The 26,007-nt window shown below is 39.8% G+C and overlaps 1 protein-coding gene and 1 long non-coding RNA gene across 10 annotated transcripts in view; one reads left to right on the top strand and one right to left on the bottom strand.

The window, feature by feature from the left end:
• Nucleotides 1-26,007, bottom strand: part of Col24a1 (collagen, type XXIV, alpha 1) — a 259,542-nt gene that overhangs the window by 149,362 nt on the left and 84,173 nt on the right. For all 8 annotated transcript variants that reach the window (XR_001783751.2, XR_001783752.2, NM_027770.3 and 5 more), the window contains 3 exons: nt 13,053-13,106; nt 3,293-3,346; nt 2,081-2,125 (listed from right to left, as the gene is read on the bottom strand). Coding sequence is in view for 5 of the 8 variants with exons in the window: in NM_027770.3 (NP_082046.2) it covers nt 2,081-2,125; nt 3,293-3,346; nt 13,053-13,106 (153 nt within the window). In the remaining 3 variants the exon portion in view is untranslated. The remainder of the gene's footprint in view (nt 1-2,080; nt 2,126-3,292; nt 3,347-13,052; nt 13,107-26,007) is intronic.
• Gm35133 lies at nt 10,676-13,841 on the top strand. 2 transcript variants are annotated; one of them, XR_867693.2, is made up of 4 exons: nt 10,799-10,836; nt 11,076-11,116; nt 11,845-11,950; nt 13,676-13,841. It is a non-coding gene; the product is annotated as a predicted gene, 35133 (long non-coding RNA). The 2 variants fall into 2 exon arrangements; XR_376168.3 differs by lacking the exons at nt 10,799-10,836; nt 11,076-11,116 and adding an exon at nt 10,676-10,732.

The following is a 26,007-nucleotide window of genomic DNA, read 5'->3' as shown; positions in this document are numbered from 1 at the left end:
TCCTGAGGAACCATGGGAAAGCGATGAGGTAGGTGTGGGCACCCTCAGACTGGGAGACTGCATCAGGAAGAAAAGGCAAGATAAGATGCCGGCTGGAAAGTAAAAATCTGTAAGCGGAAGTGAGGACCTGCTGGAGGAAGGAAAGTCTGGGACCCTTACTGGACCCATAAGACGATTCATAGCGCGCTGGGATGGAAGAGTCGCCTCCAGCCTGCACCCAGCCCTGGGTGTGTGTCAAGGACTGACCAGCACAGGACAAGCATCAGCTCTGCCCTAGGATGCTAACACGGCAGACCGACCCGGCAGCCTGCCTGTCCATCCTTTTAGGTCTGTCTGGATTTGGACCTGACCCTACTCCTGCACTTGAACCTGATTCAGCCTTTCACCTGAACATAGGATCAGAAATTTAGCGAACGTTGAAATAACTTCATTTTCTTCTAATACTGACAATTTTTTTTTTAGCAATTCATTTTTATTAAAACTGATTGGAAGGTGCCGTCGTGAAAATATTGCTTTCAATTCTTAACATACACAACTCATGTAAGCACCACAGGAAAGTAGGGAATACTGTACTAAATCTATGCTGTAAGCGGGTAACACTGCAGTCACCACACTTACAGTTTTTGAAACCAAGCCATTCAGGACAGCCAGGATGGGAGAATGGCTTATGGCCTTGTTTAATCACCAGCACAAGGCTTGTTTGTTTGGGGAGGGAGTTAGCCTTGAAAATGTAATATTGAAACCATATTTCCATATCACATCTTGCATAGCTTTTAGTATTAGGGTTAATTTACGTGACCGCTGGAACAACCTTAGTTCCTAGACTGGACCCTCACACACAGAAGTGAAATAACACAGATTACTAAAGAGTATGTGGTTCTCTTGTTTTCTAGGGAAGAAGACTTTAAATGGCCTCATTTTTACTAGGCTCGAATAACATATATATTTTTTCCCATTAGGAGCTCTTTCCTACAAAATAATAAATGTTTCCCTTTCATATGAGAAGAAACATTGGCTCAAGACAGCCAGGAGGTGTTCCTGTGAGACAAAGGCACAAGTGACTAATTAATGTTTCATTAAATACAAAGAAAATCTAAGAGTGTGTAATTTGTGACATGCTCAAATAAACAAGCAGACATACTTTGCAGGAGTTCAATGACTCTTAAATATAACACACATATCCTAATTATTGCAATTGCAAGCTTTGGCTATGGATACAAAAATTACTCAAATTTATCTCCAGATCTAAGAGAACAATAGTTTGCATGTCACAAGATGGTACAATCTGATTACAATTAGGGGGAAATTACCCACTAGTTTTCCATCATTTCTATATTGGTATATCAATAAATCAGAATTTTCAGAAATAGTCCTAAAATTACCTTACTTGGTACTACCGGGAACCCTTTAACAATTTCTATAAATTTCTAGGACCATAAAACCAGTGGGGAAAATGATAAGTGATAATTAATAATATAATAAACAGGTTGGGATTTAGCTGGGCAACAGAGTGTTCATTTACCATGTCCAGGATCCTGGGGGGGGGGTGTCACCCCTCAGCTCTGGGAAAAAACATCTCTAGAAATATCCAGTTATCAGCTTACTTTATTTTGGGTGTTTTAGAATCATAATGGTTCTAGCTTTTGCCTTTTATTATTAATTAAAATATTATGCTCTTAAACTATTACAAGACTGTTTTAAAGGCAAACACATGCAGAAAAAAATTTAATTAATTTATTTTGAGAGTGTATATATTATAGTTCTCTTCAGCGAACATGAAACAAAAATAGTTTCTCTTTTCCAACCAAAATTATACAATTTAATTTTATAATTAAAAATTTTAACCTTTAAAAAAATTTTTTTTGAGATAATAAGACATTTACAACATTTCTCCCCTTTCTTCATTCCAAACCCTCCAACTGAGACCAGGTCTTCCTGAAGACCCGAGGCTAGCGTGGAACTTGTTATTACGTCCAGGCAGACCTTGTCCTCAGGATCTTCTTGCCTTCTCCCCAAGTACTGAAGTTATTAGCAGGCGCCCTCTTACTGGGATTTAGAGAATCACTCTTGTGATACTTACCCTAGATCCCAGTTCTCCAAAGGGTCCAATTGGTCCTTCTTCTCCCTTAGAAATAAATCAGAACAAATCGTTGTCTAAAATAGTGTTTAAAAACAGAAATCTTTATGTGTTGCATTTATTCTGAAATCTGAAGCTTGTTAGGGGATACAATAAAAGTTCTGCTATAATTCAAATGCAACTCTGTTCTGGGCAGATGGAAGCCAACACACACATTTACAGTATATTCACAATCACTTATACGGAATCTGCTCCAGTCCCATTTGGTACTTCATTCATTCATTCATTCATTCATTCATTCTCTTCCCCTCCCTCTTCCTCCTCCTGCTCCTTCTTTTAAGTTTGAGTCTCTTCTGTAGCTCAGGCTTGCCTCAGACTTGTCATCCTCCTGCCTCAGCTTTGCAAATGATGGGATTTTAGGTGGTGCTGCCATACCTGACTGAAGGCTCAAGTTTGTAAATTTTAGTTTTGTCTGCGACTTTAGACACCAAAAGCACATCTAATCCAATCTGAATGTAGCTTTTAGAGCACACTAGATCTTAATCAAAATGATGCTTACTGCCAAACACTGTATTCTTCACTAAATTTTAGTCAAACTAGCTATAATGTCACAAAATGTAAAATTCCGGTATATTTTCGTAAGAGTCAAGACTACATGGTGGAAAGAGAACAGAGAGAAAATAATCAAAGAAAACCAGTTCTAGAAATTATTTTCCAAGAAGAAATAAAAAGCAAGTGTGCTCCCCTTACAAAAGTGTTGATGATATGTACTGATTTTCTCACCTTTAAGTGAATAGTTGATATTATTAGTTTGTGTTACCACTCTTGACTGCACGTGTAGATGTCCTTATATTTCACAAACAGACATTTTGTTCAATTCACAAGTCCATTAAATATAATTTATTAAGTCACAAATATAAAATAGTCATAAGTAATAAACATGAATTCTAGTACAGATAAGTTTCGTTCTGGTTTCAGAACAAAATTCTTCAACATTTCATTGGCGACTACTGAAATAAATCACCAAGGAGCTCCGTAAAATAAATCCAAATTCTACCCATAAGTGCCAATATAAATAACTTGAAATCCTTAATAGAAAAAATGGCTCACGCTAAGGAAATTCTTTTCATTAAGCAAAAAACCTGAAGTGTCACAAAAATAAAAAAGGAAATTCCAACTGAAAAATTGCTGACTGGACATGAATTTCCTCCATACCTGAGTTCCTTTGAGACCTGGAGGACCAGGGGGCCCTCTGTTTCCAAGATGTCCCTGTAAAAGTAATGCAAAAATAGAAGACAGAAATTATACACTGATTTATTTTTATCAGTCAGTATTACCACAGAGGTGGGAATACTGTTGGGTACCATTTCTCATTAAGAGATATCAAAGTGAGATGAGATTGAAACTGAGCAAAATCACAAATTATCTAGAAGGTGCTAGGTTTCAAATAATTTTTTTTGTTATTTTTCAACTTTCAGACGTCTTTTTGGAAAATTGTTTTTGTTTAAAGCAATTGGCATAACTATTATCATTCTGTTAGTAAATATACACATTACACAAAGAATCCCAGACGTCTTTTGAGAGATCAGTAGAGTGCAGCATTTGTTGTTCATATAAATGGTCCTTCAACTCCATCACACAAGTTGCTAAAATGAGAAGGGTAATTTGCAGAAGAAATAAACCTCATCACCATGACTTTTAAAGACTACTAAATTCTTCTGTTAACAATAAAACATTTTTTTTTTGTTTGTTTTTGGTTTTTTGAGACAGGGTTTCTCTGTGTAGCCCTGGCTGTCCTGGAACTCACTCTGTAGACCAGGCTGGCCTTGAACTCAGAAATCTGCCTGCCTCTGCCTCCTGAGTGCTGGGATTAAAGGCATGCACCACCACACCTGGCTAACAATAAAACATTTTTAAAAAATGATTGCTTGCTGGATGAAAACTTGTTCAAAATAATTGTACAAATGGTCTTCTGTTTACCCAGCACCACCCCACACCCGGTCAGCATGACATTTTACTAGTGGTTTTGTCGGAAGTGTGCAACGTCTCACAAGAGTTTCATGCACAACCTTCCTAAGTTTATTTCACATGATTGTTACAATGTTTCTGTCACAATTAAAGTTTTTTTTTTAATCCTTTTTAATTGTAGCAAGTAACTCCAAGGCACTGAAGAATAAATGTGCCCTGGTAACTTGCATTTTTAGTTTGGGAATTCATCAGGGACAAGCCATACAACATCTTTCTATAGCTCTTCCTCTTCAAGTAAGAAATGGAAAATGGCTGCTTAGCTTCAGGGTGCATCCTTGCGAGAATGTGACATGAATATTATCACTCAGGAAACTATAGCACTCAGGCTAGTAAAACAACTTTTAACGGGCTTTCCCTGTTTTTGAAAGGAAAAGATGCATTAGGGAATGGAAATGAAAATATTCTATTTTATGTTAGGCTAACACATCGATGCGTTTATGACATATTCACTTTAATTTCCCTCAAGGAAACATTTGTTTCTACTCTTGACCTTGCGGTTTGAGGTTAAACATCTCCAACCCTGAATATAATGGTAGATGTGAAACAGAGACTGAATTTCGTCAACTTGTTCAATATCTGTAGGGATAGTGATTGGTTTAGCAGTGAGCAAAGGACAGACTTCCCTCCCCCAATTTCCAACTTGAGTGGAACTATGGAGTAAGCAGAAGTGCCAGTAAAAATGCTCAGATAAAGTAAAAGACACCGCGTGTCGCTTGGAACATTAATGTCGTTAAAATGCCCAGGGTACAGACCGAGACCAGCACATTCAACTGTAAAACTCCAGAGTTGTCTGCTGTAGAAATGTGAAAAAGGCCTAAAACTCATGCAGACCCACAAAGGATCCCAAAAGTACAAAGTCTTGCCAAGAAACATGAAGCTGGAGTTGTCATGCTTGCTGGCCTTAAAACATATCACACGCCAGGCGTGGTGGCGCACACCTTTGAATCCCAGCACTTGAGAGGCAGAGGCAGGTGGATTTCTGAGTTCGAGGCCAGCCTGGTCTACAGAGTGAGTTCTAGGACAGCCAGGGCTATACAGAGAAACCCTGTCTTGAAGAAAAAAAAAAAACATATCACACAAAGATGCTGAAATCACCAAACTGTAAACTGCCACAAGAACATGCAATGTTTAAGCCAATAGAATAGGAAATCAAAAAACAAACCCATCAAAGTCTCCTTGATAAGGACTCTGCACAAGAACAGAGCAATCTCTTCAACAGTGTTGGGAAAACTGGTCATTTCAGGGTGAAGCTGAGCTCCCTTTTAATCCCCTACCTCAACAGGCTAAGATGGGTTAGGCTTGAATATGAGATCTCAAACCATTGTTCATATAGAAGAAAATATGGGAAAAATGTCAAAATGCTGCTGCTGTCAATGCCATCAAAGCATAAACAATGAAAGTGCAAATAAGGAAGCTAGATGATCTCACACTGAGAGCTTGCGTACCAAGGGCATGAGCAACATGCTCAAAGGGCAGCCTGCAGAGTCTGAGAAAATGTCTGCAAGCCACATATCCGATATTGCATTGAAATCAAAGTGTATCGGGGACTCGTACAGCTCAACTCAAAGCTCCACACAGCCCACTAACATTTGGGCAAGTGATTCGGGGTATATATTCAAAAGAATTGCAAACAGACTCTCAAAAATCTAATGACATTGTTTACAATAGCCAAGAGTCTGGCTACTCTATCATCCGTTTGCTGATGAGCGAGTAGAGAAAATGTGTTATATACAAATGATGCAATTTTTAGCTTTAAAAAGAGGAACTGTTGTCACAGGCTTCGAGACGGATAAACCTTGAAGACATTATGCTAATGCAGTTAGCCAGTCACAAAACAGCAAATTCTGCAGGACTCAACTTATTTAAGGTATATAAAGTACACACGATCATGTAAGTTCAAATTGGCCTTGCCTGGAACTGAAATAACCAAGAGATGCTTTTTAGTGGGTACTTTAAACAAGCAAGATGAAAACGTTCTGGAGATCTGCCCTACAACAACCAACACACATATGTTAACTATTATAATACTTACTATACACCAATGAAGCTGTTAGAAAGACACTCTATGTTGTGGGTTTTACACAAATGAACATGCTTATGCACGTGCACACGTGCACATGCACACGTGTGCACACACACACACACATACCACTTTTCTACAGGTTGGTCAGGATTGTGGTTTATATGTTTCGATTTTATATTTTTACATATAATATCTGTCGCAATTTGCTTTTTAACCTCTCGGAGTAGGACAGCTCTCTCTGTTTTCTGCGCTGTGATTTTACTGTAGCTATTTTATAGGATCTCCACTTGACTAAACCTAACCCATTCGACTCAAATCCCAATTCATCTGTGAATCTCCGAGAAATATGGCCACACCGATTACCCTCTAAAACTCCTAGCTATTCACTTATCCCCTGCTGCTTTTAACCTTTCCGATGAGGAAGACATGTTTCTTGAAGATTATAAATTCCTAGTACAGAGAAGATTATGTCTTAATCTCGTTTTCTAGTTACTGCTTAATATATTACAAGTAATATACAAACTCAATAAATATTTCTCCGCTGACTAAACACTGCCTAGAGAACAGAGCCGCTGATACAATAAATATGCATATAAAATCTTGACTTAGTGGATGGAAAGTCTTCTAGAAGAATGATCTAGAGTCATGCATCTTTTTCTTGCTAAGTTGGCTTCCCCCTATACTGATAAACATATGACATGTTGGGGTTAGTCAAGGCAAGAACTATTTCCATGTTCTCACAACAAAATCTCACAGAAACTAGGCTTCCTCTGTAAGCTTATTGGGACTGTAATACGAGACAGAGTAACAGCTGGTCTCAGCATCCCCAATTCCACAGCCAAAGCAGCAACACAAGCCACCTGAGCAACAGATACAGTATTCCTCTGTTTACTGGAGCGCAGAGAATATTTACTGCGTATTCGTACTTTCTCCAGCGACCAGCAGAGGATGTGGTTTTGCTGATGTTATGGTATTCTTGAAAGCAGATTGCCAAATTGAGTGTCTCTCAGGAAGGCTTACTGAAGAATGTTTGTATCTGTATACAAATACACACCCAGAGCGAACTCCACAGTCAGTAGAACCACAAACGACACAAGTCTCCAATCCTGGTTTGGGGTTTTTCAGTCAACTGACAGAAAATGAACAGAAGATGAAAGGCCTTTGCCGAGCTTTTGCCTGGAATGAATCCCTCATTTTTACTGAACACAGGGCAGCCATTTCTTTTCAAATACAGTATGCATGGTTTTCTTTTCAAAATATATATTTATGTTTATTTTATGTGTATAGGTGCTTGCCTACATGTATATATTCAGATCATGTGTGTATCTGGTACCCACCAAAGGCACAAGAGGGTGCCATGTCCCCTAGAACTAGACTTACAGATGTTTGTGAACCACCATGTTGGTGCTGGGAACAAAACCTGGACCCTCTGCAAGAGAAGCAAGCGCTCACCCCACCGAGCCATCTCCCCAGCCTTACATGGTATTCTAGGCGATTATGCCAATATAGCTTCAGTAATTTACACTATTCCTGCTTCTTAAACAAGACGTGTCATAAAAATAAGGCTTAAGGATTTGTCGACGATACTGTAGACATTGCTGAAGAATCATATCATACATATGGCCTAAGTATGGCTGGCTTTATTTTTCCTGCCTAGAAACAATTTCAAGACAAATGAGAAAGACCAAGTGTATAGACAAAATCAGATCTCTCATTCTTAAAACACGAGGTCATAGTCTTCTCACTGTTAGAGTCTCTAATTCTTTTGATGAGATAATGTCTCCTAAAAGTTGTTTTAAACTCCAGGAATGTACATAAAATGAATTAGTCGACATTATTGGTGTTAATGTATCTATAAGTTCCTATATTGAATAAATACTTTTAGAACAATATATTCTAAGAAGCAATCATGATTTGTTGTCAATTCAACCACTGGTATTTGTTAAAGTATGTGGCCTTTTACTCGACTTATTAAAAAATGTGTGTGTATGTGTCTATGCATGTGTGCACGCGCGCGCACACACACATCCCCCCCACACACACTCATGTATGCTAAGTCATTCAAGAAGAAACCAGAAGATAGGCTATAGAAATCTGTTTTGCCATTTCTCTGTGTGATCTTGAATGTGTGATTGGCCTAGAGTCTTCAGGCTTGGTAGCAGGTGCTTTACCTGCTGAGCCAACCAGAAGGCCCATCGATCCATTTTTAACATTACTTTAAAAAATTAATTGCTATTTCCTTTATGAGTGTGTAAGCCTGCTCACCTGTATGTGCACCATTTGCACACAGCTTCCAAAGGAGGCCAGAAGGGGGCATCAAATTCTCTGAAACTGTTACGAGTGGGTATAAGCCACCCAAAGTGTGCTGGGGGATCAAACCTGGGTTATCTACAAGAGCAGCAAGTGCTCTTACCTGCTGAGCAGCTGTCTCTCCAGCCTCCACCTTAAACATTTCAGTTGTAATACTAAAAGAATGACCTGGAAGAGACTTCTTAAGATCACCATTGCAATTATATTAAAAAGATTAGCTGACTTTAGTTTTTTCTCTTCCACCACACTGAAATGCAGTATGGATCCCCACCAAGCATAGCATATATCCTTGCACATCAAAATCAATGCTCATTTCCTGATTTCTAAAGACCAAATCTGCTGCTCACGTTCAAAGGCTTTCGTCACACACTATCAATTCTTTTCAGCAACTTATGTATTTACTATGCACGGTGTGTGTGTGTGTGTGTGTGTGTGTGTGTGTGTGTGTGTGCGCGCGCCTGCATGATTTTATCTACATCATGTGCGTGCAGGAGCCCACAGAAATCAGAAGAGGGTGTGAGATTTCCTGAGCTGAAGCTACTGGCCATCCTGAGCTGCCGGGTAGGTTCAGGGAACTGAACCTGGGCCCTCTTCGAAAGCAATAATCTCTCTTAACCATTGACCTATTTCTCCAGCCCTTATCCTTTTATACTGTACTTATAGTTTTTCATAACTATTTATGTTTCTTGTCAAACTAGAACACCATCCACAAGAGGCCAATGTTTCTTAGATAATGTTATTATTTTACCCTTAGCACCTGGCATAACACAAAAAAGCAATTCAATGTCGGCTGAATGAATGAACTATTGCGTGAATGAAGAAAGAGACAAAGGTGTTTATGTTCCTAAGCAGGCAAAGGCTAGAGTAGGCTAGACCAGAGACACTATAACACTACTCTTTATATGTCTTTCTTGCTTCCTTATTTCTACATTATATCTTAGTTTATTGATGGCTGTTATTTTTATATGTCAAAATAAGTATCATGTCATACTCATCTAGATTGGCAAATTCTCCCAAGTTCTCTATATTTTTCCCATTAAATTTTAATACATTGTGTTAAATAAAAAAAAGTCTCTGTTTTACCTTTTCTCTCTCTTCCATCACATTCCTTATCAAGTTATCAAGTTGCTTTTTATAAAAAAAAATCTTCAAAGTAACTTTTCCCCATAGCTAGTCAATATATCAACCAGCCAGTGAATCTCAAGTTCCTGTTGTGAAATTCCTAGCATTTTATTCTGGTCACTGTAATATATTTAAAATAAATTTATCTCTTTTCTCAAAGACCTTGTGGTCTAGCAGAGAGGCAGATATGCATAAAAACAGATATAATATATGGAGGTAATTGTTTAATAGGGGTTTTTCAGGGACATGGGGGAAAATAAATTAGATGCTAAGGAAACTTGGACAGTGTTGTGTGTGATGCCCAGACACTGGCTGGCTGACGAGAAAGTGCAGGAAAGAAGGTTACATCCTGATAAAAGAACTGCAACCAAGGAGCTGGGAGGTCTGAACCGGCACAGGGTGGTTTGTTAATTTATGAAGTCTGGCTAGAGCGGAACCTTGAAAAGGTAATGGTGAGCACGAGTGTGTGCTGAGGAGTCAGGAGATGGTTGGAGCGCAGAGGACCATGTGTTAAAAATAAAGACGTGCATGTCTTCAGAGAGATGCACTGCAGAGCTCATAAGGACCAAGCCCAAGAGCGGCAGCTGAGATGTATACTTTCCATAGAATTCCCCCCCCCCCTTTGGCATCATCACCGTGGGGTTGAAGGAATGCCAGACTGGAGGCAGGGCGAGTAACTGGAGGTCTCATACACAAATCCCGGATAAAAAAAAAGAAGAGGGCCTAAGCTACAACATTGGCAGTGAAACCGGTTTCAAAAACAGAAAGAGGGGGAAATTTTGAGTCAAGAGAAACGGTAAGAGGTTATAATTGATGGCACAAGGCTGCTCAGGACTCCGAACAGGGTTTGATGTGAAGCACATGTGGGCCATGTACTACAGAGGCAAACTTCACAGCCGTGGAAAGGAAGTGAAACCCGACCGCCCAGAGGGGCGGCGGTGGGTGGCAGGTGAGCTTGCCAGGTAAAACACCGGATGCACAGTTACATTTGAATTTCAGATCAGCCGTGGGTGACATTTAGTTTCAATACTTTCCGAATACCTATGGTTCCACTCCCTCACAAGTTCCCCTTTCCTGAGAGTCACAGAGCCCACTTGTCTGCCTCGCAGCTGCTTCTCAATCATCCTGTGGGTCCAAGTGTTACCTTTCTGACAACCATGCACCCCTTCACTGTGCGTAATAATCATTATTATCATAAGAAGGGTTTCCATGCTTGCTTACACTGTACATTTCTTTGGGGCGTGTGGATGTGGCAAGTGGTTGGGATGGCTGGAAAGTGAGTCCAGGTGCTTTTCTGTGGCCGTTGAGATCTGAATTCTAATCCTCTTGCTGTAAAGTACATAGGCACTTTACCTCTTGTGCCATTTCCCCAGCCCCCAGCCTGTAAAGTTCTTGAAAACATAGATTAGGCCGTTCCATCTAGGATCTAGTACAGTGGCTCCCACTTGAGAGTCACCCAATAAATATTTGTTAAATGAATAAATGTTCTACATCAAATCTTTATTATTTCTCCAGGCCTATCTCCACTAGTACATCCTGTGCTCCAGCCCAGAGTGGTGAGTCTGCTATTTGAAGCCTCAGGAACTCTTGCTAATCCTCAGATAGAGCTGGAGGCCCACACCCACAGCTGAGCTGCAGTCTGAGGAGCCCTGCCCCGGGTCTTCCCAACCCCTGGGCTTGGGCAAGGAAACACATTCAGTGCCTGCACGGCACATCCCTTACTATTTCTTACAATTGCATTTATTATTATTATTATTATTATTATTGACTGTGTGTCTGTGTATTGGTGTGTGCACACGAGTGCAGGTATCCTAGGACCTCTGGAGCTAGAGTTACAGGTGGCTGTGAGTTAGTTGATATGGGTTTTGGAGATCAAACTTGGGTCCTCTATAAGAGCAGTCTATGCTCTAAACTAACTAGTGAGCCATCTCTCCAGCTCATCACCTAGACTTAGTCGTTCCTCTGTTTGCCTTCAACTTCTTCCTGCTTTAAACTGTCCTTTACAGTGACTTAAGGGCTATCTTCTAAAGACACAAACCAGATGGCATACTTGCTACTTAAATAACTCTGATTACTCCCTGATGCCTGTATGATCAAGTAGAAACTACAATTTGATCATACAGTCTGAGTGTTTCAAACTCTGTGATCCCCGGGCCAAGTGTGAAGAACCCAGGCTTGGCAGCCACCTCAGTGTGAAAACTCTGGCTGTGCTGCTCTATAGTTACGTGACTGCGGCCGTATCTGCTTTTTACATTTTCAAAATGTTTATTTATTGCATTCACAGATGCTGTGGTCACCATCTGGATGGGGGAAGGAAACTTGGGGGAGTGAGCTCTTTATTCACTTCCACCATGTAGGGTTAAGGCTGGAACTCTGGCTGTGGCTTTGTGGTAAGTATGGTTCCACACCCATATATACATTTTCATATATATACACATACACACACATATATATACATATACATATATATGTGTGTGTGTATATATGTATGTATACATACAATATATACATACATACATATATATACACATATATAGTGTATGTATATATACATATATAGTACACACACATATATACACACATATACACATATATAATATATATATATACACACATATATACATATATACACATATATAGTATATGTATACACACACACATATATACATACATATATATATACACACACACATACACATATATAGTATATGTACACACACATATATATACACACACACACACATATACACATATATAGTATATGTATACACGCACACACACACATACATACATATATATCAGCACAGTGCACTGACAGGCATGGCTGTCATCAGTGTCTACCTTCTCTGTCCTGACATCTCCTCCTCTCTTCCTACTTAGCACTAACACCTTCCCCTTTAGTTTGAATACACTGAATCTCTCACTCTCAAATTCCAGTCATCATCATGGTTTTATTTCTAACGCCTGTTTACTTGGGACGCCCAGCCTGCTGCATGGCCACCTGGGCATATCTGTGTTGATGCTGAAACTGTTGATGCTGACTTCTTTATGCACACACAGAGCAGCAGCAAAGGCTCGAAGATGTGAAGGTTTCTTGTTTACATCAGTTTCCTCGTGGTACAACAAGACTCTGGGACAGCACGTGCATTCTTTTACTGTAACAATGGGCACTTTATCAGTGCTAAAATGTTCCAGTAGTCAGAAATCTTTCTCCCACTTACTCTCCACTGTGACTTTAAAGAGTTGTCCCATTAATTTTTCTCTCCTTTAAAAAATCCTTTGGAATGATATCTGTGATTTTCAAATATTATCCCTCTAATTCCTACAAGAAATTCAGAAAATCATTTAAAACGACTGGATTCGGAACTCAAGATGGCTATTAATTACTGATACTTCTGGTATTCTTAAGATCTTTTTCGACACATATTAAGAATTTAAATGAGAAAATTCTAGATATCTACATACAGTATGGTTTTTATTTGTTTTTTGTACCTTTGGTCCTTCAGGTCCATTTTGTCCAGGAATCCCAATGTCTCCCGGAAAACCCTAGTAGATATAAAAAGGTAGAGAGTTTATTCCACAGCAAATCACTTTAAATCCGTAAGCATATAAAACTTCTTGTTGTCTGTATCCTTTGCCCAATTAAGATTATCTACTTTCTTCAAAATTTGATGTAAATGATTATTAAACAATTGTTCCATACTTGGATTAAAAAAAAACCCAGTATCCTAAAAAGAGAATTTACTTCATGAATGATTCTGTGAACCTCATTGTATGAAGAAAAGAAATGTGTACTCTGGTAATTTGCATACCAGATTTAAAATATGGATTATGTGGAGAAAAATATGTTGAGGATGTTTGTGTCAGAAGACAAATAAGGCAATGTACCTAAAGGACTTCTTCCTACCAGGCTGGTTGCTCAAGGTCATGAGGTAGTTAACACAGATTCATTAATTGTGTTACTGGTGCAAAGGTATCAGGTTCACTTGATAATTATATACATGCACATATAAAACTGTATTCATCTAATATTTTCAAGCTTTCTCTCTTGAATACTTTAAATTTACTGGGAAGAAAAGTCATGAGGTGATATCCTTGTCTTCTGGTTCTTGCAGAAACACTGGCTGGCTGACCTCCATCTCTAACCCAGCATTCTCTGCTCCTCCAACGTTCACCACTTGAATGGATATTACCTGGAGCTCCAAGCCAAAAAGTTTTATACTTCACCTTTAAATGCTTCTTTTCCTTCTCTTAAAACTCTGACACCACAAAGCAACCTAACACGGTGTTTTGTCTCGTTTTATTTTTCTGTCAGACTGTAAAGTCCTTGGGTGTACTTCATGTGTTTTCCACTGTCATACTCCCCAGCAAGGACAGCGACATCTGGTTTGCAGTAATTACTTTACAAAGTTTTGTTGTTGTTGTTGTTATTGTTGAGTGGCTGACTTATTTCTTTCAAAAAAGAGGACAGCATGTCCTGTGGCTAATTTGCGATCCTTGGTCCTGATTTACAACCAGTCAGAACACTGGCTCAGAGCACCTTCATGGATACATTCATAAAGTGTCCATTTTCCAGATGACCCCAGAACACTTTATCATACCAGCAATCAAGAAAGCTATCACAAACATTGAAGCTAGAGTAATTTCAAAATAACGCTTCAGGCGCTTGGGTGGGAGTTCACAAACCAAAAATGGAGGGAAAAGATTTTTTTCAATGGGGTGAAGAACTGAATTGAGCTTAACCACAATAAATATACTTAAATTTATAAGTTCAAACAAATCAACTTTAAAATTGGCCATATATCTACAGGATAAGTGGAAGCTCACTCATTATGTTGAAAAGTGATAAGAAAAATCAACAATTAAGCATTCATTTGTCCGTGTTTATATTCTGCACAGCCTTCATCCAAATAGTAGATAAGGGCATTCCAGCCCTCCCCAAAGCCTCCAGCCCTCCCCAAAGCCTATAGCAACACCTCACATGCATCCCCACAGACAAAGGATGACGGAGACATGTGCTTGTAGATGGAAGAACATAGGACAGCCTGCTGACTTGCCAAAACAAACCTCAGTATGGTCAGGACTCTGGCGTGTGACTAGCAATTTTCAAGAAAAACAGAAATCAAGGAACATATAACCCTACACCATGAGACTATAATCAACATAGACTGTGTAAGCCAAAGGCTGTGTGCTTCCTCAGCTAAATTACAAGGGGGTGAAGACTGGAGAATGAACATACACATGGAAAGAAACCCCAAACTGAAAACCCAAAGCAAGACACAAGAAGGGTTTGGGTGGTGACAAGCAGTTCTGCCTTGACCTTACAGTACTTACAAGGAAATGTGTCTGAAATCTGTGTGTGATACACATTTGTTTTACAGTCTCTTGTGATTGTGATTTATTTTTTGCAGTTAAACAGTAACAAAAATTAGGTAATTCTAGTTAAACATGACATGACTGATGTATGTGAACACTTGGCTCTTTTGTGACTCAAAATATTAACAGGATACACGGAAATAGATGCAAAGTGCCACAGATGAAGAGAAGAGAATGTGGCAAAAGATATCAATGAGTCAAACCTCATATTAGAGTTAAGGAAGTAGAATGTTTCAAAATTAAAAGTTTACTGAAGATCTATGAAGTTCATCCGCACAGCTATTAAAAGAAAAAAAATTCTATGTCCTTCTCACACAGGTTAGCTTAGAAAACTTGGCCAATAAATATTTTCTATATTTTAAATATTCATAGCTGGATTACTCCCAAGTAGAGATCTTTTCATTTAAATAATACATTCTAAAATAGAAAAACTAGTTAATGGGGTCAGCTGAGTTTTAATGGTAACACCCAGAAAGGAATTTTCAACTTAATGTTTAAATTTACTGCTCAATCTACAAAGCCAATAAATGATGGCACCAGGATGCGTAAGCCAAGCATTGAAATGTCAGAGTTTACATGCTAAAGAATTACAGTATATTCTCAGGGCCAAGACTTCTCCATTTAAAAAAATCATTTTGTCAGGCAAATCTATAATAAGTGGAGTAAAAACAAAAATTGGATGAAAAGATGTCCAGATTCAATGCTTTGTATTTAAAATAACAGTAACAGGTCAGAACATTTTCTTCACAAAGAGCTTCACTATTTTAGTTAAGTCATCACATTACACTTCATGAGAACATAATACCCTAGTGAAGAGGAGGAGGAGGAGGAGGAGGAGGAAGAGGAGGAGGAGGAAGAGGAGGAAGAGGAGGAGGAGGAGGAGGAGGAAGAGGAAGAGGAGGAGGAGGGGGAAAGCTTGACTTCTGGTGCTTAACAGAAAGTCTGATCACAAATTGTTACTGAGAAGCAGAAAAAATGAGGTAGCTTTAAAAATACTAAGTGCAAATGTGTCTTCTATTTTCAGAGCCTGCACATCTGTTTGGTGTACAGAGAGTGATTCAGTGTTCTCTCCAGTAAAAACAAAGTTTTATTATTCTCTAATCACTAAAGGCTGGAGACTAATTCACATGCATTTTTATAACAAAACCTGGGAACCAAGGCACTAGCAGATTGCATTTGGTTCCTAGGAAATCATAAAAGTGAAATACTGCCTTCTTACTTAGTGGCAGCCAAAAGCTCAAAAAGTAGTTTCCTAAGAAGGTAAATACATGGGATTTCATGGCACACATTGATATTTTGATATTTTGAGTAGATTTCCAATGAGACTAATATATTTCAGTTTTTAATTGAGATTTGTATTTCTTCCAACTAAAATTGCAAATGGATAAACAACAAACAAAAAGTAAATATAATGGCTAAATTAATGAAAATCAGTCACAAGATGGAACAAACTGCACGAACCACAAGTATCTTATGCTACGTGAAAAGGGCCAGACTATGAGTCATTTATATAAATACTTTGGAAAATGTGGATTAATGTAGAATAATGAAAAATGTTTTAAAGACTTCCTATGGGGGAAAAGGGCAAGAAGAGTTGAAGAAAAGGATAAAAAATTAAAAGTTATAAAGATGCAGTTCCTGGCTTTGCTAGCTCTGTCTGTTGTTTTGACTTGATAATAATATCATAAATTATCTATAAGTAAACAAACTCAATTAAATATTTTGATTTTTACCACATATCAATTATATAATTTAATAAGTATGTTTTTTTTTGTTATTCTTTAACAAATTGGTATTGGGTCCTGTGATGGATGATATTGATAATTAACTTCATCGTGTCCAGAATCACCCAGGAGGCACATCTCCAAGCACACCTGTGAGGGATATTTAGGTTAGCCTATGGGCATGATTGTGAAGGATTGTTTTGATTAAGTTAACTGAGTTGGAGAGAACTACTTACACTGTGGGTGACACCATTCCTTAGGCTTGCACTGTGGGTGACACCATTCCCTAGGCTTGCACACTGTGGGTGGCACCATTCCATTGGTTTGTATACTATGAGTGACACCATTCCATAGGCTTGCAGAAAGAGGAGGAAGCTAGCTAAGCACAAGGATTTTCTGCCTCTGAAGATGCAATGTGGCCATCATCTTCTGCTGCTAGGGCTCCTCTGCCATGATGGACTGTATCCTTGAACTGGGAGCCCAAATAATCCTTTCTCCCTTAAGTTGCTTTTCTCAGAGTATTTTTTATCATAGTAACAGGAAAAGTAGCCAATGTAGGCATATTAGATAACTATTTTCTGTGGAAGGGAACTGTGTGTGATGATGTGAACATCTTTAGAAAAAAGTCAGAATTCACTCACTGAATTAGTCCTTGGGTAAATCAACAGACTTTAGATTTTGATTATCTTTTAGGTAAGGAGCATATTTGATTATAATACTAGCTTGAAAACACAGTCTGTGTTTTGGATCATTTGGAAATTTGATATTTTTTTCATGGTAGCTTTAAATCTTATAAATTGTTATAGATGATATTTATGCTACCTAAGGTCACTGAAAATATTTGATTCTTGTAGGTGGTACTTGTTCTTGTACTTCAAATACACAGAGCACAGTATGATTTGGACTGTACTCATCCTCTGAGTAGCTTTGAAATCCAAAACTAGTAGAGATGAATTCAGTCTTTTATCTATAAAATATAGCTACAAAATACAATTGATAAAAGCAACATCTAGATTATGAATGGAAGTTAGGGAAAGCCTAGTCTGTTGTTTGGTATAGAGTACATTAATTAAATAAAATGTTTAATAGCCTGAACTGATGGCCAAATTAAAAATGAGCCCTCTTTTGTGTGTTGGTGTAAACACGTGGTTATTATGCACATGTCTGTGGGCAGCAGACACCTTTGCAAGTCTTTCCTCAGGTGCCATCTGCCTTGTTCTCTTTTGAGACAGGATTTCTTGCTGGCCCAGAGCTTGTAAAGTAAGCTAAGCTGGCTGGCTAGTGAGCCCCAGCGACCCTCCAATGAGTTTGGCAATCTAACTCAGGCGCTGGTGCTTTCAGGCAAGCACCTTATCAACTGAGCTATAATATAATACACAGCCCCATTAGTTTCATTCTAGATAATTACATTGCTACAGAGTTTCAAAAGATATCCTTTGTCTAAAAATAAACTGGAAAAGAAGGGGCATAGTGTCCACACGGACCATGTAGAGACTGCCATATCCAGGGATCCACCCCATAATCAGCTTCCAAACGCTGACACCATTGCATACACTAGCAAGATTTTATCGGAAGGACCCAGATGTAGCTGTCTCTTGTGAGACTATGCTGGGGGCCTAGCAAACACAGAAGTGGATGCTCACAGTCAGCTATTGGATAGATCACAGGGCTCCCAATGGAGGAGCTAGAGAAAGTACCCAAGGAGCTAAAGGGATCTGCAACCCTATAGGTGGAACAACATTATGAACTAACCAGTACCCCGGAGCTCCTGACTCTAGCTGCATATGTATCAAAAGATGGCCTAGTCGGCCATCACTGGAAAGAGAGGCCCATTGGACACGCAAACTGTATATGCCCCAGTACAGGGGAACCCCAGGGCCAAAAAAAAAATGGGAATGAGTGGGTAGGGAAGTGGGGGGGGGAGGGTATGGGGGACTTTTGGGATAGCATTGGAAATGTAATTGAGGAAAATATGTAATAAATAAATAAATAAATAAAAATAAGTACCCCCTCACCCCTATCCTGTAACTAACTCCAATAAAACTCATTGGCTCACCAAAAAAAAAAAAAAAAAAAAAAAAAAAAAGGAAAAGAAAAACAGCATAGTTTTGATGGAAAGAATTGCAATTTTGCATATTCAAACAAGAAAGAGCACACCCTGCAAGGGAGTGGGTTCTGTAGGGAAGATTTGAGACCCAGGTTCCAGCTGTAGGGTTTTGTTCCTTTTGCCTTTTAGGAAAGCGGCATCATGCCAACAATACGGCAAGCCCAAGAAGGAAAGCAATACTATCAAAAGGAAGAATACGTGTGACTTCTTCTGAATGAGAATAAGCCTCCCAAAAGAGTTACTGCCAACAAAAATATTTGAAAGGGCAAAAGTAATAACGTTGTTTCTCCAGTAAACTATAGGAACCAAACTCAACCAGGGAGCAGGGGGCTACTGCGGACGAAGGAGCTTCGGTCTCTTCAGGGAAAACCACAGGCAGGAAACACAAGCTCCTGCCACGAGGAACGCAGTGTGAAGACCCCATTGAGAGAGCTGGTTCCCGTTCAGTTCATTCCCTCCTCGCCGTTTTAGGCCGAACATGCCTCCAGACCCAGATTGTTCTCGTTATGATATTTTTGAAAAGTTTTGCAACCGATCACTCCTCTCCATAGATTTTCCCCCTTTGAGCAGTCGCATGTATTTGAGCAGAAAACACACTGCAGCTGAGCCCCATATGTTCAGCATCAGGGGTGCCTGGCAGAGAGTCCTCAAACAAGAGACAAGGCAAGTTCTCATGACGTAATACGTCCCCAGCTCCACACAGCATCCACGCATCTTTGATATCACCCTTAAAGGCACCAACAGGGTCAGAGACAGAGTCCACCACGCAAAGCTAGGCCAAACTGTCAATTTTAAAACAAGCCATTCTGTTATTTGACATTCAGACTTCAACAATCAATAGTGGCAAAAAGCAGTTGGAGTATAGTACGCTGTTGGGTGGGGGAGGGGAGGACAACACTGACTACAGAGTAAACAAGGGAACTGACGGATTTGGGTTGGTTACATCGTCACTCACTTAGTTTCGATGTTTGCACGATTTAGTCATATGTCAAAAATTAAACTGTAATTTTTGAGGTGGAGTGGTACATGGCTATAATCTCAGTCAGTCATTGGGAGGTAGAGGCAGGAAGATGTGGAGTTTGAGGCTGTTCTTAGCTACATAGTGAATTCATGGTCAGCCTAGGCTGTAGGAGATCCTGCACCAAGGAAAAAAGTTGAACTGTATAATATAATTCCATTCGTTATACATAAATTATACCTCACTAAAACCGGCGAGGAGGCAGCTAGGATTGGATGGATTAGATAAACATGCTCTGTTGGTACCTAGTGTGTGGTCAGAAGACCTTTCGAGAAAAAAAAAGTCTTATTTCCTGAACTTCTTCCCATGTAAAACTCAGTGAAGTTTGAATTTTGAATGATTTCACCTGTAATACCAGCACGATCATCATTTTATTCACGTGTTTAGAAAAATATGGTTTTAGACACTAAATACCTACCATCTATTAGGGATTTCTCTGGCTACTTTAATTAATAAATGTCAGTTGACCGGCTTAATACCACTGAATGTACCAGGCACTATTCTTATCACTGGGTGTTCTCCGGGGCAAAGGTTCTGGATTCATGGATACAGGTCTGTAGACTTTATCTCAAAGAAAGCCTCCTTTTGTGCTTGTGTGTTTTAGTGACAGAAAGGGTGAATGTGACCAAGAAGCACACTCACAATGCTGGAAGGAGCTTGCTGGTGCCCGTTGCCCACTATTCTTCTGGGTGTGGAGTTATGAACCCAGGGCCCACAGTTTTGCAGTCTCTTTTGTTTTCTTTCTCAAACAAGCGTATTTCTTTGTTGAATTATACATTCAGGCTTCACAGAGAAGACTCTACCGGCTCCAGGTTCTGCAATCATGCAATAGATTGCCAGCCCAGTGCCATATGGCTTATGATGCCTTTCAGAGTCTGCCTTGGGGAAACTGGGTGATGTGTTCTTTATATCTTGCAGAAGTTTGTCATCTTGGGATTTTTCAGAATGCCTTACAGACTGTAATCCAACAGTGGCTGTCTACCAATGGAAGGTCTGTTGGTAGTTCAGTCTGTGATGTTGGATATCTCAGTTGGTCTTCAGCATGCGCTGGAATCCTGAAGAAGTAGGATCTAATGCCGACAAATGAACACTAGCAAGGGCAAAACACTAGCAAGGGCAAAACACTAGCAAGGGCAAAAGCAAGCAGGCAAAGAGAGAGCCGGCTTCCTTCTTCCCTGTGCTTTATATAGGCTACAGAAGGTGCGGTCCAGATTAAAGGTGGATCTTTCCACCTCAAAAGATCTGGATTAAAGTGGGTCTTCTCACTTCAAATAATTTAATTAATTAACATCCCTCATAGGTGTGCCCAGCCACTTGGGTTTTAGTTAGTTCCAGATATGGTCAAATTGGCTACTGGGAATAGCCAATGCCAACCAAGAATAGCCATCTCAGTGGCTATTCAGTATCAGGCATGCTAAATTACAATCAAGAGGATGCCTCTCCATCCCAGGAAGACGTGCTTTCATGGAGGAAGATAGATGTATTTTAGCTAACTCCATTCCTCCAGCATTTAATGCTTAATTTGTCACAATGAGATAATTCATCCTTACTTTTTGCATCTCTGTACATTATGCAAAGGAAGTGCTGAAATCCACCATTCGGGCATAACTTTGTAGAGACTTGGGCAAACTCTTTGTCTGCAGCATAGCACTAGAGACTTAGTGCTCAAGACGATAAAGATGATCACTTTCTGGACCGCACTATCTCTATGATTCCTGTACAATAAGTTTAGTTTCCTAAGCTCCACAATCCTCTCACGTAATGCAGCCCACCTCAGGTGCCAGTGTCTGCATCTCTCCTTGTGCTCCTGTGTGAACAGTGCCTCGGTGAATCTGTGCAGAACTGGTAACCGTGGAAAAGGCTGTTGATGAAATGATCCACCCTTGATCTCTGTCTTAAGACTCTTGTGTCTTCTCCCAGCATCACTGAATCATCTGACTAATTTGTCAACTGCCAAATATCATAAAATTTAGCACATTATCTGTTTTGGTAATGTATAAATCACAGAGACATAGCCTTTTAGAGTAGGAGGAATGAGATGTCACGGGATGAAGCAGGTTCAAACTCAGTTCTCTACGTTGCTATCAACATTCCTCCAGGGAAGGCTGTCCTCACCAACATGCTTAGCTGCCTCAGAACTCCTCCACCATACCAGCTTCTAAGATGGGTTTCCCCTGCATCAGGCATTAAAGAATTGGGATCTGTGACTACCCAGGGCAGAAGTCCATTTGGAAGGCTCACTTAAAAACTGAGAGTGTAAGCGTCTATTTTTCACAAGTAAGTATCACAATACCAGACAAGACTACATAGTCATTAAATACATTGCCTCCAGTAGCCTAGAATCTATGGTCATCTTCAATTTTGTGCCTACTGATTTTGCTTCCACATTTCTCGAAGTGATCTTGAGACAAGGATTCAATATGTAGCCCTATAATCCTCTTTTCCAAACTTCCCAAGTACTGGGATTATAGGGTGCTTACCACATACAGCTATAGTGTTCTCCGTCCCTTTCTGTCCCTCTCTCTATCTGTCTCCCTGTCTCCGTCTCTCTCTTTTTTTTCCTTCTTTTAAATCCTGTGCCAGAATCAAGCCCAGGACATGGACATGATACATGCCAGGCAAGTCCTCTGCCACTAGACAGTTCTGTCTGCTTCATCCTTTTACTGTCTTAGTTGCTATTATACCAACCACAACAAATGTCTACTTCAGCTGATCAGTTTTACCAATGGTGTGTAAGTCTACTCTGTATTATTACCCAGATATCTAGGCTTTGTTCATATGATTTATCCAGCGTGGAATGGTCTTCCTCTCCCCTGGTATTACTTATAACCAACCCAACTCAAAGTCCATTTCCTATGCTTCAACAATCAGCTAAAACAACCACTCACTTAGTTATCACAAGAAGCTCTCACTTTTGTGTGTACCTTACTTTTTCCAATTATAATACACATCTCTTAAAACTGTAAATGATGTGTTAAAATATTTCCTGCAATGTTATTTGGTATGAGCCGAGGGCATGTAGAAATTCAATAAATGAAGTTTTATTAGTTGATTTAATCACATGTACTCCTTTAATACCTCTTTAAATATGCAGAGTGAGAGAGAGAGAGAGAGAGAGAGAGAGAGGCTATGAGCATGTGAGGAAGTGCTCACAGAGGGTGGAGGAGAGAGAGAGAGAGAGAGAGAGAGAGAGAGAGAGAGAGAGAGAGAGAGAGAGAGGCTATGAGCATGTGAGGAAGTGCTCACACAGGGTAGAGGAGGGTGTCAGATCCTCTGGAACTGGAATGGCGGAGGTTGATTGTAACCTGCCAGATGTAGGTCATGGACACTGAACATTTGTCCTCTGCAAGAGCAGTACACACTCCCAAGCACACGCTATCTCTCCAGCTTCTGTTAGCCACTTGTAAAGTGACAAAGAAAAAACTTCGTAATCAAATCCAACTCATAAAAGATATCAAGGAAGTAACTGAATTAAGCGAAAGGAACCTACTAACATTAACACAGTCATCTAACACAGGTAGCCAAAAATTAAGAGGATGACTTCATTTGACATCAACAGACTCTCCAAACTATTCTTTCTCTCTAATGAAGACCACCCTGATGGAGAAGAGGTATCTGCTAACTAGCCCCTCCTGCATTTCTGTGATCAGTGCTCCTGACTCACTTTTGTGATAAACAGCTGGTTCAGTTTACTAAAATCAGCACCCCAAACTCCAATACTTGGCAGCAGCAACAGCCCAGGGGAGTTAACAGCTGAATCAACAAAATCCCTCACTATCCCACTACCTTATTAGAAGTCCGAGGGATCTCTGTTCAAAGCCAATGCTACTATGTCTAGAGAAACTGCAAGCGTTCTGAATATCATTTATATGTTTCTATTATAAGCAGAAAAATAATTTTTTGAAAGAACATTTTATGTTAACACAAATGATATTTTTACTGAGACACCTGTAATACCACTCTATGAAGAGCAGAAATGCACAGGTGTCCACCTCATTACTACAGCAATTTCATAACTTGATGTAATAAGTAAAACATACAGAACAGATATGTTTTGAAGTGTTCTAAGGTAATGTTTATCCAAATGACCTCCAGCAAAGGACAGTTCTAGTCAATGCCTATGGCAAATACCCACATTTATGACAGCTTCCACTGAACCCTTGACCATCACCTACTGCTGCTAGGACTCAGAGCTTCCTGTCTGCAAGGAACTAGCAGCAGTTGTTGGCCAGTCCTCAAGCAGATACATGGCCACATGGTGTGATTGACCTCAGGGGCATCAGATTTTCCAGTCATCCACATCGATACAACACCCCTCCAGGAGTGATATCGGGGATTGGATAATCATAGACTTTTTGTTACCTTAGTTTTAGGATTCCACTCAGGGGTGAAATAGAGATGTCTCTGAGGGGAAAATATGTTGCTTTTAAGTATCAATCACTCACTATGCAAAGTGAAACTTATCTATCTGGTCCTTCACTAAGAATAAGCTCCAACTGAAGGACAAATCTCTCTCTCTCTCTCTCTCTCTCTCTCTCTCTCTCTCTCTCTCTCTCTCTCTCTCATGCACACACACACTCTTGCCAAATACATTTGGCAACAATTGTGTTCACACACTGGATGGCTAAGAATCCATGGCCCAGAGACAAAAGTTTAGAAAGAAAAGATTAGGAGGCCCAGGAAAGAAATTCTTTTTACCAAAACTACAGTTTCTCCAAGGACTGAACTGTTCCTAGTCTTTCAAGGAATGGCTGTTTAATTTTCACTTTATCACATCTTAAATACAATGCAAGGAGGCATCTGGCATATTGAGTACTAGTTTCTAAAATATGAGCTACTTGAAGATAGGGCACATGTTAATTAACCTCAGCATCTGGTTGTTAGTGATTGTCCCTAAAGGCTCTATTGGAGACGAACAACAGAATTAGACTATCTAAAGAGAAGCCTGAAAGACAGGGGTCTGGTAGAGCTCTGAGTTTTAATAATCAACCAACCACCACACATTTTCATGCTTTCCAGTTATGTATGTGTATTTGGTGTGTGTATGTCTATGCATGTATATATATATGTGTGTGTGTGTGTGTGTGTGTGTATACATGCATTGGATAAGGATGAAGAGGACATCAGAGATCGACATTGTCATCAAAGATCTAAAAGATGTAGGGGTGGAGGTTGCTATCAGAACACTGTTTACTTCAGCAGAGAGTGGCAGGAGCCTACCACAGCCCCAGTTGTAGCTGCTGTGTCAGCGGCAGTGTCAACTGCGACAGTGGATTACTAAGACTCCCCATCTTTGCTGTGTAGTTAACTGATTTAGTAAATGTATTCTTCTCCTGTATAATTACAACAGAGAATTAAAAGTTTGCATTTGTTTGGGTTAGACAATAGTCACTTATAGTTTTTTTCTGGGTTACCAGATTTCTTTCATAATAATATAGTCTGAAGGGGTGTGGGCCGTCAGAATATGATACAACAACACCCTAAACCACTAAACATAATGTTATACAGAATGGATTAGGAAAGTCAAAGGTGACTATCCCAGGAACAACTTGACAAGAGACAAATATTCGAGATGGTGAGAACAAACTTTAGGAAGCTTCATGGGATAGCCAATCCTCTGAGGTTTCCAGAGTCCATTGACTATCAATGTAGTGACAATCTCCCACAGAACAAATTCAGCACAGCAGTATTCATTCTGTCACCAATAGGAAGGATCAGCCACTTTGGACTCTGAGAGTAAAGCATTCTATATGGAGGAGTACCACTCTTTTCCATACACAGCAGTACTGTGAAGGCTGTCATTTTCAAGGGGAGCCCCATGAAGCCCTACTACCTATGCATTCACCCCAGAAGACTGCAGCATTCGGGAAGTGGGAGACACAGACAGATGCCCTCTAGCTCATGACAATCTTCAGCAAGGGAAACATGCTACCTTCAGGAGTCTAGAGGGAAGTCACGCCATATACAGCAGAAAGTCATGTGTTTTGTGGAAATAACTCTTGGTGTCAGTGGGTCCTGGCAGAGAAAGAATGCTTGATCCTGAGGTATTAAGTAAATCCACACCCAGCATTTCCTATGTTCTCTGGGAACTGCCAAGTCATAAATTGAGATGGAAAATTTTATAACTATGACTGAACACAAACAGGCCCAGTGGGCACAAAAACACCGCATTTAGAGATAGCCAAGACTTCCAAGTTAACCCTCAGATACTCATCATATCTT

The sequence above is a fragment of the Mus musculus genome, chromosome 3 (genome assembly GCF_000001635.26).
Source record: "Mus musculus strain C57BL/6J chromosome 3, GRCm38.p6 C57BL/6J".
In the NCBI taxonomy this organism is placed as follows: Eukaryota; Metazoa; Chordata; class Mammalia; order Rodentia; family Muridae; genus Mus; species Mus musculus.
This window is presented reverse-complemented; position numbering and strand designations above follow the sequence as displayed.